At 40.6% G+C, this 16,690-nt stretch overlaps 1 protein-coding gene across 5 annotated transcripts in view; it reads left to right on the top strand.

The window, feature by feature from the left end:
• Positions 1-16,690, top strand: part of dlg2 (discs, large homolog 2 (Drosophila)) — an 823,880-nt gene that overhangs the window by 12,688 nt on the left and 794,502 nt on the right. For 3 of the 5 annotated variants that reach the window (XM_072263309.1, XM_072263307.1, XM_072263308.1), the window contains exon 3: positions 146-277. In XM_072263309.1, coding sequence (XP_072119410.1) covers positions 146-277 — 132 coding nt within the window. Of the gene's footprint in view, positions 1-145; positions 278-4,224; positions 4,306-16,690 lie in introns of all 5 variants that reach the window. The other 2 variants (XM_072263311.1, XM_072263313.1) reach the window with 1 other exon arrangement.

Below are 16,690 nucleotides of genomic sequence, written 5' to 3'. Positions count from 1 at the left end.
GATTGTGGTTTAGTTACATTGTGTTGGATCTGTAGACAAGTTGTGATCGATTAGAGATCATAGGTTGAAATACCAGTACATGAGTAAATTTATTGTGTTTATTCCACAAATCTTCAAACTCATTTTTTTTTCTTCTGCATTTTAGACACCCAACGAGCTTTACTGCTTCTTGAGGACTACTGCTCAAAACTGAAGAAACCAGAGGAAAAGCAACTGAAGAATGCAGTTGAAAAAGTTATAAATATCTTTAAAAGTGGCCTATTTCAAGCACTACTAGGTAGGTGTCAAGATATGAACCATTGTCTTTATTTAGATGGTGTAGAAACGATCTGATTCGACCTAAGTGTTATTTTCCTGATAACGTTCTGTTTCACCATTTGCTAAGGATTTGTATTGAGAATATTTTAAGCAGTGAAAGAAAACTTGCATTACAAACCTAGTGATGCTATTAAAATACAAGGTAGATATTAAGTAAGCTCAGATTTAGAAATACTGCATTGCTATTGATAGACATGAATAATATAAATGTTGATTAGAAAAGGAAAATGTGACTTAAAGTTGCGTGGGAAGTATGCTTCATCTTTCATTTTTCTTCTGTAACTCAGATCATTCTGGGTTACGATCATCATATTTATATGAGAGGTTGGATGTAGCAATGACTTACTAGGCACAGCCTGAAAAATATTAGTTGGGTAGGTTTTTATACAGAGCTGACTAATTTTAAATCTTGCAAAGCAAGCCAATGTGTATCCCCTTTTCCTGTTTGCAGTTGTGACTTATTAGTATTGAATCATATTTTGGTGTTCATTGTGAAGAAATGTATTTGAAGAGCATGAGCTTGGTCCTGGCACAAAGCTGGGCAGTGGTACTTGTCCTCTTTTGCACTTGTGAGACAGCTTATGACACTGGAAATCGAATAGCCAATTTTTACAAACCTATTACCAAGATAAACAAACAGCCTCCTCTCTTAGCCTTGTACCCCAATAACGGAGAATTTAATAAACTGTGTGTATTGTTTGATAGCTCTGGGTCTGTACTCTTTGGAATTTAGAAGGATGAGGGGGGGATCTCATTGAAACCTTTTGAATGTTGAAAGGCCTAGATATGGTAGATGTGGAAAGGATGTTTCCCATGGTGGAGGAGTCTAGGACAAGAGGGCACAGCTTCAGGATAGAGGGGCATCCATTTAAAACAGATGCGAAGAAATTTCTTTAGCCAGAGGGTAGTGAACTTGTGGAATGTATTACTACAGGCAGCTGTGGAAGCCAGGTCGTTGGGTGTATTTAAGGCAGAGCTTGATAGGTTCATGATTGGACATGGCATCAAAGATTATGGAGAGAAGGTTGGGGAATGGAGCTGAGGGGGATTTAAAAAATAAAAAAAAAAAAAAAAAAAAAAAACATCAGCCATGATTAAGTGGCTAAGTAGACTCTGGGCCAAATTGCCTAATTCTGCTTCTATGAATTATGGTCTGATGATACATTAGACTCCTGCATACAACACTTTATTCCAACCTTATAGCAAGTTTTCCAGACTAACAAAAGAAAAGGTTCCAAGGATGTTCTCAAAGCCTCGTTTGGTGAGGGGGGGGGGGGGAGGAGTACTTTTTCCTTTGACTCCTGGTTCTGAGCCACTCAAAATGTGCTAAGAGAATTTAAAATGGCTTTGAGGACCTGGAGTACATTTGTTAATATGCAGAAACTTGGCATAAGCAGTATAAGGAATTAGCACCACCCAAGGAGCCCTGTTAAGCATCTGCTGCCTCACTTATGGCAGAGTTTGCGGGTCTCACATTGACGTCATCATGCACCTCAATTCACAAAACTACACTGGAAGCAAGTAAACTTTGATTCCAAGAGACTACCTAAAATGACATCTGGAATGTAACTGAACATTCTTGTGCCATTAATTTGCGTTGAAGGTATTTTTCTGCCTTTAACACAAAAATTCTACAATTTAAATTAAATAATATAGTAGATAACAAAATAATTTTGTGTTTAACAATTCCACGGAAAAGAATAACCTTGAGTGTTATGGCAACATTAAAAAATGTATTTGATGTAAAAATAGAAAATAGTAGAAATGTTTAGCAGGGCGGACTACATCTGTGGAAAGAGTAACAGTTAACATTAAGTCAAAGATCACTTCCACTGGTGAGCCTGTTATTTGTAGTAGGGGTTCTATTAGAGAAGATTATTAGGGATAGTATTTGTTCCTATTTGGAAAAGCATGGGCATTAGGGATAAATGGGACTTCGTAAAGGGCAACCCTTGGGATGTAATTTTTTTGAGGAGTGACTGAGAAGATGAGGGTAGGAAAATGGATATTGTCTACATGGATTTCCAAGTTCAAAGTAAATTTTTTATCAAAATGCATATATATGTCACCATATATTGCCCTGAGATTCATTTTCTAGCAGCATACCCAATAAATCCATAATAAAATAATAACTGTAGTAGAATCAATAAAAGCCCACACCAACTTGGGTGGTTAGCTAGTTTGCATAAGACAAACTTTTCAAATACAGACAAAAACAAAATAATAACAATAAGCAATGAAGAGACCTTGAAAGTGAGTCCATAGGTTGTATAAACATTTCAGTGATGGAGCAAGAGAAGTAGAGTGAAGTTATCCCCTTTGGTTCAAGAACCTGATGGTTGAGGGGTAATAACTATTCCTGGATCTGGTGGTGTGAGTCCTGAGGCTCCTGTACCATCTTCCTGATGGGAGCAGTGAGAAGAAAACATGTGTTTGGTGGTGGGGATCCCTGATAATAGATGCTGCTTTCCTGTGACAATGCTTTGTGTAGGTGTGCTCAATGGTGGAGAGGGCTTTACTCATGACAGACTGGGCCATGTCCATTACCTTTGGAGGATTTTTTGTTAAAGGATATTGATGTTACTGTACTAGGGTGTGATGCAACCAGTCAATATACTCTCCGCTACACATCTACAGAAGTTTGTCAAAGTTGTAGAATCTTCACGAACCCCTAAGAAGTAAGGATTTGCTTCGTAGTTGCACTTACATGTTGGGCCCAGGGATGACACAGGACTTGAAAGTTGCTGACCCTCTCCAACTCTCCTCATCTGATGAGGACTGGCTCATGGACCTCTGGTTTCCTCTTCCTGAAGTCAATAATCAGCTTCTTGGTCTTGCTGACATTGAGTAAGTGGCGTTATGGCACTGCTCAGCCAGATATTCAATCTCCCTCCTATAAGCTGATTCATTACCACCTTTGATTCAGCCTACGACAGAGGAGTCATTAGCAAACACTGATATGGCATTGGAGGTGTGCGTAGCCATACAGTCATAAGTGTAAAGTGCGTAAAGCAGTGAGCTAAGCATAGAACCTTGTGCAGCTGTGCTGATGGAGATGATGGAGGAGATGTTGTTGCCAATCTGAACTGACTGAGGCCTGCAAGTGAAGAAATCAAGGATCCAATTGCATAAGGGGGTATTGAGGCTAAGGTCTTGATTAGTTTTGAGGGGATGATTGTATTGAATGCTGAGCTGTAGTCATTAAAGAGCATCCTGATGTATGCATCTTTGCTGTCCAGATGTTTACTGTATTCAAAAAAGATCCTCATGGTAGGCTGATCCAGAAGATTAAGAAACATGGGATCCATGTTTAACTTGATCGATTGGATTCATTGACTTGGAGACAGGTTTGTGGTGGAGGGTTGTTATTCTGACTGGAGGTTTGTGATGAGTAGAGTTCTGCAGGAATTAGTGCTGGGACCTGGGTTTATGACTTTATATAAATGATTTGGATGAGATGTTGTGGTCAGATTATTACATTTACAAATGTCAGAAGAATTAATGGTGTTGTGGAAAGAGAGCAAGGTTGTCAAGGGATGCTGTATGATATAGATGAGTTGAAAATATGAGCAGAGAAATGACAGATGTAGTTCCTTCTGGACAAATGCAGTGTACTGCTGCTGCAAAGCAACAAATTTCACAACATATGGTAGTGATGTTAAACTTGATTCTGATTTAGAAGCCCAAATGTAAGAGGCAAGTATACAATAAATGGTAGGACCCTTTAGCATTGATGTACAAAGGGATTTTGGGAAATGCCTATAGCTCCCTGAAGGTTGAAACACTAGTAGTGAGGGTAGTAAAGGCATATAGTATATCTGCCTTCACTGGTTTGTGGTGTTGAGAATGAAGTTGTGAAGTAATATTGCATCTGTATTGTGTACAATTCTGGTCTTTGCATTGCAGGAAGGATGTGGTTTTGGAAAGGGTGCAGAAGAGATTCACCAGAATGTTGCGTGGATTGAAGAGTATTAACTGTAAGGAGAGGTTGGTCAAACTTGGATTTTTTTTTTTCCTCTGGAGCGTTAGAGGTTGAGATGTGACTTGAAAGAATTACATACAACTTGAGAGCTTTGGATTAGGTAGTCAGTCTGTTTCCCAGGGTAGAAATGCCAAATACAAGAGGACATTGTTTTAAGATGAGAGGGGGAAAATTTTAAATGAGATCTACAAAGCATTTTTTAAAAATCGTAATAGGTGCCTAGAAAGTACCACAGGGGTAAAAGCAGATTTAGGAGACATTTGGACAGACACATGAGCAGGAAAGGAATGGAGGGATATAGAGAATGTATAGTCAGATGTCATACTGCAGCTGTACAAAGCATTGTTTAAGCTGCCCTGGGACTATTTACTGTTTTGGTTGGCACATTTATTTGAATTGTGCATACTTTGCACAATTTTGTTTTGCACCCTTCACTATATTTATTGTATTGTTTATTATTACTGGTACGTTATTTGCTCTGTGAGCATGCAGGCAAAGAATTTCATTGCACCTGGTGTATGTGACAATAACCTAAGCTGAATCTGATCTTAATCACGCTACAGGAAGAATGTGGTAGTGTTAGAAAGAGTAGAAGAGTTTCATCAGGGTGCTGCCTGGAATGCAGGGCTTCAGTTACAAGGAAAGATTGAATTTACTTGGTTTGTTTGCATTGGAGTGTCGGCGGTTGAGGGCTGACCAATAAGCTTATTAAATACATAGCTAGGATAGATTGAGAGTTCTTTTCCTAGGTCAGACGAGCATCAGATGAATTTGGGGGGCACAAGTTTAAGATGAGAGGGGAAAAATTTTTAAAGGTATTTGAGGGGCAAGTATTTCCACATTGAGGGTGATGGATTTCTGGAATAAACCAGCAGAGGACATGGTAGAGGCAGGTATAATCTGAATGTTCAAAAGACATTTAGACAGGAACTTGGGCAGGAAAGGAGTAGAGGGATGTAGGCAAATGAAAATAGTGTAGTTGGATAAGATGGACTGAAGTGCTAGTTTGTGTTGTGTAGTTCTATGACTTCGTTTCATCTATATTCTATAACTATCTGTTGGTTTTATCTGTTCATCCTGAACTTAAATGTCATTTAAGTATACAGACTATCTTTGACATGTAGGCTTTAAAATATTTTTGGTATTAATCTGACAGTTTTTTATTCCTTGGTGAGTCAAAAGTAATTAACATAAATAATCTGTAGCTAATTTATTCATTTTTCTGATTTTGTTTCAAATTGTGAAGGGAACTATTTGCACCAGCTGGCCTTAAAACAGTTTTGTTCTTTGCAGCATGGAGAAAGAAAGAACTGCATTGTAAAACCAAGCTGGACCTTTTGGAGTGTTGACATGAGCTGTATTAAGCACAACACATGACTCATTACCTTCTGTGAAGCTTATGGACAGCTCCAGTTTCTGAATTTATATATTCAACTTCCCATCTACTCTATTGCTATCTGAACAATAGCTTTAATGCTTGCAGCAGAAGTGCTGTAGATACTGGAAATTCAAAATAAAAGCAGATAATGCGAAGCAGATCATCAGTATTATTGAGGAGAGAAACAAGATTTCTCTTGAATTAAGGATCCTTCATCAGAACTAGAAAAGACCATAAGACCAGAATTAGGCTATTTGGCCCATCGAGTCTGCTCCATCATCCCATCAGTGATTTATTTTCCTTCTCAACCACATTCTCTGGCCTTCTCCCTGTAACTTTTGACACCCTTACTAATCAAGAACCTATCAACCTCTCTGTGGTATGGATGTACATAATAAAGAACTTCAGTACCTAATGTGCAATGTGGGAGGTTCACCCAGAAATGGAAATAATGTTGGTGAAAGGGACACAGACATGCTCTTGGTAGGCTGGAGGTCAGGAGTAAAATGTGGTTGAGTGGAAGCCATGACTGTAGTATTCTGTAAATAAAATAGTTCCAGAGTTTGTACCTATGCAAGTTTGTCAATGTTAAAGAACTAACATAACATAGTTTCAGAAGAGGGATACACCCTCAATGCATGGTGTCAGAAGTTGGCATAGAGTCTAAATACGAAGCGTAGCTGAATACCTCAATAAGAAAGAACCAGTAGTTCCAATGGAGAGAAGCTGCTGCCCAGGGATGCCAATCAGATGGTTCACTTCTGCTCAGCGATAGAACACAAAAACAGACACAAGGGTCGCTAGTCCCTGTACCCCAGAAATACACCTGAGTGGTGCGGCGGATGTATGTGCTATGCATGACCTGATCTGAAAGCGTCATGTTGACTCATAACAGATCATGTTCACGGTGGAACAGCTTAGTCAAGGATGGAGTGATCAGCACAAATGGACAAATTATACTTCCACTACCCTTAGAAGTAAGTAGAGCTGGAGGTGCGGAGGAAAAAATGAAAGCATCTATCTTTCTACACAAAATTGGCAAAAATGCTTTGGATGTCCACAACAACTTACAATTTGATGTGACAGCCTTGATATTTGACATTCTAATGACAAAATTTGAGGAGTATTTAGTCCCCGGTTAAAAATGTCATGTTTGAGAGATACAAGTTCTCCTGTGACCAGAAACAGTGTCTGCCTTGACTAAGACTTAGCTGAGCTTCACACACTGAGTAAGTCCTGTGAGTTTGGAGATCTGAGAGACTCACTAATCAGAGACAAAATAGTCAGCAGAATCCAACATAATGGGCTTAGAGAAAGCCTGCTTTGTGAAAAAGATTCATCACTAAAGTAGGCTTATGAATATGTGTAGGGCAGTGGAGACCACACAAGCACTAGCTAAAGAGCTGCACAGGGCAGAAACAACAGTGCAAAGCAACCACAAACCAAAGAGAAAGCCACAAACGGTAAATGCAGCAAATGTGGAGGTAGACACATCTCAAAGAAGTATCCAGCTTATGGAAAGTCCTGTAATAATTGTGGGGAGAAGAATTGTTTTGCAAGATGTTGCAAAGCTGGGACTACCAAGAGAAAGGTGCACATGGTTGCTGAGGAAATGGAAGAAGTCTTTGTGGATCCCCTACAGACTGCTGGCACTGGTAAAACAGATTGGATCATTCCAGTGACTGTGAATGAGATAGTAATTCCATTCAAGCTTGATGCCAGAGCCCAGGTGAATCTGTTGTGTGTGGATGATTACAAGATGGTCAAAGTAAAGGGCAAGATTTACCCAGTGGAATTAAAAGTGACTAGCTATACTGGAAAGAACGTTCTAGTAAAAGAAGGCAGTATGATGACCTTTAATCACAAGGGGCAGCATCTGAAGGCACAGCTACTAATGGTAGATAAGAGAGTACAGCTATTATTAGGTCTGACTGCATGTGAAAGGCTCAACTTGGTGAAAAGAGTTTTTGTAGTGAATTTACGGTCCAAAGGTGACCAGACAATGCTCAATAAAGAGTATGCAGATGTCTTTGGGAGCTGAAGCCATGACTGTAATATTCTGTAAATAAAATCATTCTAGCGCTTTTACCCACGCAAGTTTGTATATGTTAGAGAACAAACTTAATACTCCCCTTTAAATATACCCAATGACTTGGTCGCCACAGCTGTTTGTGGCAATGAATTCCACAGACTCAGCACCCTCTGGCTAAAGAAATTTCCCCTCATTTCTGTTCTAAAGGGACGTCCTTGAACAATGGCTATGCTCTCTGGTGCTAGGATTCCCCACCAATGTACATTTCAAAGTATATTTAATATCAGTATGTATACAGTGTACATCCTGAAATTCATCTTTTTCACAGACATCAATGAAACAAAGAAACATCGTAGAACAATAGAAATCTCAAAGCCCCAAAGTAACCCCCGTCCCTGCAAAAACATTGACCCGTGTCAGCAGGAGCAGTGACCCTGCAACCATGCAAGCTATGGTTCCCACTCTATCTAGGCCTTTGAGTATTCAATAGGTTTCATTGAGATCCTGGTGTTCTTCTAAACTTGTGAGAACAAGCCCACAGTCATTAAATGCTCTTCATACATTAACCCTTTCTTTCCTGGGATAATTGTGGACTTTTGGACCCTTTAAAATGCCAGGACATCCTTTTTTTGGATAAAGGGCTCAAGTGTGGTCTGACTAATGCTTTATAAAGCCTCAATATTATTATCCTTTTATATACAAATCTTATTGAAATGAATGCTGAGATTGCATTTGCCTTCCTTACTATTGAATCAAACTGCAAGTTAACCTTTAGAGAATCCTGCATGAGGGCTCCTGTGTCCCTTTGCACCACTGATTACTGAACTTGCTCCCTGTTTAGAAAATAGTCTACATCTTTATTCCTTCTATCAAAGGGTCATTTACTCTTGCAGTTTCTTAACTCTACCCACATGGATTCTACATTTTCTAAACCTATGGCCCTTCTTTACAAGGATTTGATTTCATTTTTTACAATTGAGCCACCCCACCCTCTCTGCCCACCTGTCTGTCCTTCCAATACAATGTGTATTCTTGTATGTTAAGCTCCCAGCTGTGATAGTCTTTTAGCCACAACACAGTGATGTCTGCCACTTTCCAACCGCACTACAAGATTATCTACTTTATTCTGTATACTCCATGCATTCAAATATAACACTTATGGTCCTGTATTCATTACACTTTTCAATTTTGCTCCCATGTTACTGGAAGTTAAATTCTTACTCCTTTTTAAACTTTTTGTCTTTTTCTTTATTCTGGAGCCTCTCGTAACTTCTCCTGAATTCTTTTTCCCTTTTACTTTATCCTTACTTTCCCAAACTTTTGAACCCACCCCTCTGCTATTTAGTTTAAAGCTCTATCTACAGTCCTAGTTAAACGTATTACCAGGACCCTGGTCCCAGCATGGTTCAGGTGGAACCTGTCCTATCAGAACAGCTCCTTCCATACCTAATACTGGTACCAATAATGCACAAATTCAGATTCACTTATCTCCCACCAATCTTTGAGCCATGTATTTAGCTCTCTGATCCTATTAGCCCTTTGCCAATTTGCATGTAGCTCAGTTAACAATTCAGATTATTACTTTTTTGGTTCTGCATTTTAATTTAGCCACTAGCTACTTAAATTCCCTCAGCGGAACCTTTCTCCTTGTTCTTCCTATGTTGTTGGTATGCACATGGGCCACAACAACTGGATCTTTCTCTTCCCACTCCACATTCTTCTGCAGGTCAGATGAGATGTCCTAAATCTGGTCACCATGGAAGCAATACAGACTTTGGGATTCTTGATCCTTGCGACAGAAAATTGCCTATTCTCCATACTATCCTACCCCTGAACCAAACTGCATTTCTCTTCTCTCCCCACTCTTGAATGGATGCCTGAACTACAGTACCATAGTTCGGTTGTTCATCCTTCCTACCACTCATCTGCACAGGGAGCGATAATCTCAGAACCTGTTGGACAAGTCCATTGCATTATTTGAGGATATAACAATTGGAGTGAATACAGGGGAATCTAAGTCTGGTATATTTGGATTTTTAAAAGGCTTTTGATAAAGTGCCATATAAAAATGACTGCATAAGATAAAATCATGTGGGATTGGGTGTGATTTTATTGGCATGCAAAGAGAAATAACCAATTAAAGAACAATTGCGATAAAAATGGTATTTTCATATGGGCAATTAGTAGCCACTGAGGTGTCACATGGATCAGTGCTGGGACTTCAACTACTGATGATCTATGTATATTGATTAGATGGAAAAAAAACCTCCTGTGGCCAAATCTACTAATGACATATTGATAATTAGGTTGGTAAGTTGATATTGATTCTGATTAATTGGGCCATCAGATAATCGGGGAAACCATTTAGAACAAAAACTAAATTGATACAATAGCTGTGTTTCCCTTCATTTATTTGGGACACTATGCTGCTTAATTGGGGCAAGAGACTGTTGCCAAACAGGTTCTAACTGTCATCAGACACATACACTTGCATGGCCTTTGGACACCACACTGTGCTTAGAGTATTTAGTTTTTAAACTGTCAGTTGGTGTGTTTGTGTTCAAACAGCAGTGATTTTTGTCACTGATAGTTGGTGAGAAATAAGCTGTAAGACAACTTGGAACTGTTTTGCTCAACACAGTTTTAAGCATTCAGGCTTGGAGATGCCAGAATGGCTAGGAGTGAAAATGAAACAATTTCACTACTTCAACAATTTAGGGATTATGAAGAAAATTTGAAGGTATTGTGTTACAGCAAGCTGAAACAACCAATGCCTATTAGCCAGCTGACAGCCAGTCCCAGCCTTTCACTCGTTGATAGTTGTACCAATCAAATACCCTAAATGTTCTTTGGGTAAACCATTTAAATAGTCATGCGTTGTGATGAACAGGTGAGCTTTGAGTTTGAGATTTGGTAGTTGTTTGGTTTTATTGAATAAAGAAGTATTTCAAGTTCCAGGTTTGTCCTGTCTTCTGTCTTCAGGTCTCATCAGTAGTTATAGGTGAGCAAACGCAATGAATTGGCAACAAGGTGCTCTATTATACTGACTTTGCAATTTCAGCAGAAGACTGATGAGCAATGCTGGCAAAATGCCTCATCGCCAGATCTCACCAACAGGTACAAAGACCTCGCCTGGCTGGCGGTGAGGGGGGCCCTCCCAGTCAGATCCCTCCTGTACGCCCGGAACAGTTCCTCCACACCCCACTGCCCACGGGAGGACTGTGATGGGGTGGAGTCAGTGGCTCACCTCTTTGCACACTGTGGGTTCGCAAAGAAGGTGTGGAAGAGAATGGAAGGGACAGTACTAAGATTCATGCCCAGCAGCTGCGTTACCGAGGACTCCATGATCTACGGGCTGTTCCCGGGGACGCACACGGAGACCAACATCCGGTGCTGCTGGCAGATCATCAATTCGGTGAAAGACGCTCTTTGGTCGGCCCGAAACTTGATGCTCTGCCAGCTGACGGAGATGTCCGTGACTGAATGCTGCCGACTGGCACACTCTCGTCTGCAGGAGTACGTTCTGAGGGATGCACTCAAACTTGGTGCAGCCACCGCGAAGGCCCGGTGGGGAAGGACCACAGTTTAACGTTCATCACCCGTAGGAGGGGGAGAGGTTGGGTGGGGAGGAGACCTACCCTCATCAGCGGTGTGGACAGATAATCAACATGGTGCCCAAGGAGTGGGTGGAATTGTTAATTTGGGAAAGTATTAGAGCCATTGCCTGCCTTTATTGTTGAAAAATTTTGATTGTTAATAAGTCTTAACACTTGACCAAGAGTTGAGAATAAACGCATGATTTACTGTAAACATCTTTCATTTGTAAATGAACAGAGTCAACGCAAAATTTTATTGTTAATAACTGTATTGAATAAGGACTCACAGTCAACGAATGGTTTTCTTTTTCTGTATGTAATTATTTTTATTTTGTAATATTTCTGAATAAAGTATTTTTGGAAAAAAAAACAGCAACAGCTCAATTTGAGGCTGCCCTGCTGATGTTAATTGACACCTTGACCAGTAGGTATTAGTGAGTCCAATGATGGTGCTATCAAACACTGAACAGAACTCGTGTGAGACAGTTGTTATGTTAATTACTGATTATAGTTCAATGTTACTTCTGGAGGTACATTTGAATCATGGTTTAAATATTACAAAGATGTACTCTGGGTCAAGTTCGCCAGTAAAGATGACAGGTGGAAGATAAGCCTTTGTTCTGAAAATTGAGTACTGCTGAACATGAGTGTTCATTCAACTTCATACTGTTTGAGAACCCACATGACCTATTGTTTGATGGAACTGTAGTCTGGAGAGCAGTCATTTCTCTTTTTTGTTTGCTACCAATGCCTAAGATTTGTTAAACATGATGCAGGTGACTTAATCACATATGTTATATTGTTGTCTTTTGCAAATGTGAGAAGTTCAAGCTGAATAACATGACTATCATAGTTTCAAATATCTGATTTTTATATTTGGGGTCTTCAGGAACCTAGTGATGCAGTCATTCGCAAACAGGTCCTGGCCAAACTGGTGCAAGACCCTGATATCACTTCACAAGCTGTCACTCAACAATGTCGGTGTTTGATCAACCTGAAACATGATTCCAACTTGCTCCATGAAGCTTCCAGTGGCTTATACGTCACTCAGGTCTCCAAGTGGCCAAACACAGCAAGTTGGAACTGTGGTACCCATTACCAGTATTGGCAGTTCTTCCTGCAAAATTGAACAATTTCTTGAACTTCTGGTAATTGTCCCCCTACCCCACTTCACTATTCCCATTCCTGTCTCCCCCTTGAACTTCGAATCCTTACCAGCCTATCACCTCCCTCTGGTGCTCCTGTCCCTTCCCTTTTTCTGTGGTCTACTCTCATCAGCTTCCTCCTCCTCCAGCCTTTTATCTTTCACTAATCAACTTGGAAGCTCTTTACTCCCTCCCCCTCCTCTCTCTTCTCTCTCTCTCCCCCCCCCCCCCCCCCCCCCCACTGGTGGTTCTTCCTCCCTTCCCCCACCTTTTTACTCTGACTTCTCAACTTTTTTTCCAGTCCAGATGAAGGGTCTTGGTCGGAAACATTGACTGTTTACTCTTTTTCATAGATGCTGCCTGGCCTGCTGAGTTCCTCCAGCATTTTGTGTGTGTTGCTTGGATTTCCAGCATCTGCAGATTTTCTCATGTTTGTGGTTCAGCTTTGTGTACTGGCTGGACATCGATGAAGGTATCACATTCTTGTACAAGCAATGCAGTCAGTGCTCTTTGGCAGCAAAGAATCAGAGTATAGTAGATCCACAACTATGACTTCAGGCTACCAGACCTTGGAGTAGAGTACGTATTGACTTATAAGAATACAAGAACATAAGAAATAGGAGCAGGAGTAGACCATCTGGCCCATTGAGCCATTCAATAACACTGTGGCTGATATGGCTATGAACTCATCTCCACCTACCTGCCTTTTCCCCATAACCCTTAATTCCTTTAATATGCAAAAAGCTATCCATCCTTCTCTTAAGTATGTTTATGGAGATACCCTCCACTGCTTCATTGGGCAGAGAATTCCACAGATTCACCACCCTCTGGGGAAAAGCAATTTCTCCTCATCTCTGTCCTAATTCCACTCCCCTGAATCTTGAGGCTATACACCCTAATTCTAGTCTCACCTACCAGTGGAAACAACTTCCCTGCCTGTATTTTATCTATCCCTTTCATATTTTATGTTTCTATAAGATTTCCTCTCATTCTTCTGAATTGTAGTGAGTACAGTCCCAGATGACTCAATCTCTCCTCATAGTCTAACCCCCTTATCTCTGGAATCAAACTGGTGAACCTCCTGTGCACTGCCTTCAAAGCCAGTATATCCTCCAAGTAAGCAGACCAGAACTGCACGGGCTACTCCAGTTGCAGCCTCACCAGTGCCCTGTACAGTTGCAGCATAACCTCCCTGTTCTTAAATTCAATCCCTCTAGCAATGAAGACCACATTCCATTTGTCGTCTTGGTAGCCTGCCGCACCTGCAAACCAACCTTTTGTGGTTGATGCACAAGCACTCCCAAGTCGCTCTGCACAGCAACATGCTGCAATTTTTTTACCATTTAAATAATAATTGTCCTTGTCGATGCCTATTCCAAATGGCTAAGTATTATTGATGAAGTCAACAATGACGGAGGCTACCATTCAACAACTGCTGCAGATCTTTGGCCACTTTATGATGCCAGGAACAAGTGTTTCTGACAATAGCACTCAATTCAGTTTACAGCAATTTGCTGAATTCCGCCAAAACAGCTGAATTATTCACGTCGCTGATCCCTATATCATCAACAGTCCAACGGCCAAGTAGAGGGGTTTGTGGATACCTTTAAACAGTCACTTCTGAAATTAAGAGGAGAAGGTACAATGGCAGAGGTTCTCAACACATTTCTGTTGACATCTTGAATTACACCACATCCAGGCCTCAAGGGGAGGTCACCAGCTGAAGTGTTTTTGGGAAGAAAACTGCATACAGTTTTGCAATGCTGCTGCAGTCCAACATGTAAGACAGCAGATGGGCAGGTACATAAAGGCGGCCACACAGACTTTTGTCAACAGGTGAAGTCATTAAAGCCCAGACTTGCAGCGTGCATCAGACAGTATAGCAAAGGGCAAGATCCCTGGGTACCAGGTCAGATTGGAAAACTAATGGGGAAAGTGCTCTATGAAGTTATCAAAGATGGACATCGCTGGTGTCACCACATCAACCATTTGCAACCATGTGTTCTCAAAAGGACAACAAGTTCATCAGGCAGGTCATCAAACAAAGATCTGGACTTTCATCTTCTCCTGGAAAGGTTCAATTCACCCTGACTGAACCAACCATCGGTGCCACCACAGCTACAAGCAACATTGTTGCAAAGTGATATACTGCAACCACTAAGAAGGACTGATCACCAGCTTGATCCAGTTGTTCCAATCCAAATCAACTCTTGGCTCAAATCCAACAGGTAGTCATCTTCAAGAGGGAGGTGTTATGGTGACCTGAAACAACCAACACCTATTGGTCAGCTGACAACCAATCCCAGGCTGACTTGCACTAATTGGTTGTTCCAATCAATGTTTTGAATGTTCTTTAGTTAAACCATTTAAATAGTTGTGCTTTGGCACATACAGTTGAGTCTTGAATTTGAGATTTCATAGTTGAATGACTGTACTGAATAAAGGAGTATTTTCAGTTCTGACTTTGTCCTATCTCCTACTTCAGGTCTCAACAGTAATTATAGATGAGTGAACATAACATATCGACAATCATCTTGAATGTTATGATGAAAATAAAGATTTGGAGGGTGCAGTCATTTAAAGCATTTTATGAAGGCAGTCCATTATCTGCATTTGGTGTTTGTGCTGATTTTGTTCACTTACAATCAATCAAATGGACACAGCAGATGAATTCTTCCATTGATAAGTATTAGGAACTAATACAGTTTTATAGTGCTGTAGAGGTATTGGTAGTGTTCTAACGTATTTAAATGAAATACAGAACAAATAAGTTGTTACTCAGTTAAATTGTAGTTTGTTTTTTTTTAATGTCTTTTAAATATTTTCATGAAACTTTGGCAAATTGGGCAGCTGCTTAAATAGGCCAAAATGTATTGGTCCTGATGTGTCCCAATTAACTGGAATCCACTGCATATACAAGTTAAGAGGGCAGGAAGTTGGCAGATGATGTATAATGTTGGAAAAGGTGACGTTTTCCACTTTTAAAAGAAGAATGCAACTTCATTGGACTAAAACAACAATGTTCTGGTGCAAAGAGACCTGATACCCAAAAGATACAATACAAAAAGTTTGAGTGGAGGTGCAGCAAATAATTAGGAAGGCTGCTAGAATGTTGATATTTATTATAAGGAGTGTGAAGCATGAATGGTATGGGAGTTTTGATGTAACTTTACAGGGTACCAGTGTGATTGCACCTGGAGTAAATTGGGAAACTACTAAAAATATGAAGCAATAAAAACTACAGGTACTTGAAATCTGGAGTAACACACAATACTGGAAGGGCTTATGAGGAAAGGTAGCGTCTTTGGAGGGAAATGGACCGTTGGTGCTGAGATCCTTTGCAGGACTGGAGAGAAAGAAGGAAGATAGCAATCACATGTATATGGTTGTGGAGACATGGAGTAAGAGATGGTGGATTACAGTTTATCCAGGTGAGGGAAATGCTAGGTGATGGTGACAAAGTTGAAGAAGAAGGAATCTGATAGGTGACAACAGTAGACCATGGAATAAAAGGAAGGATATGAAGGAGCCCAGAGGGAGGAATGTGGGCAGATCGAAAGGACAGGGAAAGATGAGGTGATGGGGCTTGTGAGATAAGGGCAAACAATGGTGGGATAGGTATAGAGGGGAAAGGATACTGGAAGTTAGAGAAATATAAGTTACCTGGATTTAGGATGTATGACTAGTCAGGACACACTTGAAGTATTATCAACAGTTTTGAGTCCCATATCTCAGAAAGGATGTGTTGTCTTTAGAGAGAGTCCAGAGGAGGTTCACAAGGATGAGTTCAGGAATGAAGTGGTTTACACATGAGGAGCGTTTGGCAGCTTTGGGCCTGTACTCACTGGAATTTAGAAGAATGGGGGGGCGGGGGTTGGTTCTCAATGAAACCTACCGAATGTTGAAAGGACTAGATAGGGTGGATATGGGGAGGATGTTTCCTGTGGTGGGGGTGTCGTGAACTAGAAGGCGCAGCCTCAAAATTGAGGGGCGACCTTTCAGAACAGAAGTAAGGAGGAGTTTTTTTTAGCCAGAGAGTGGTGGATCTGGAATGCTCTGCCTTCGACTGAAGTGGAGGCCAAGTCCGTGGGTATATTTAAGATGGAAGTTGATAATATCCTGATTGGTGAAGGCATCAAAGGATATGGTGAGAAGGGAGGTGTATGGGGTTGAGTGGGATCTGGGATCAGCCATGATGGAATGGCACAGCAGATTCAATGGACTGAATGGCCTAATTCT

The sequence above is a fragment of the Mobula birostris genome, chromosome 7 (genome assembly GCF_030028105.1).
Source record: "Mobula birostris isolate sMobBir1 chromosome 7, sMobBir1.hap1, whole genome shotgun sequence".
Lineage (NCBI taxonomy): Eukaryota > Metazoa > Chordata > Chondrichthyes > Myliobatiformes > Myliobatidae > Mobula > Mobula birostris.
The sequence above is the reverse complement of the archived record's forward strand: the minus strand, read 5'-3'. Positions and strand labels throughout refer to the sequence as shown.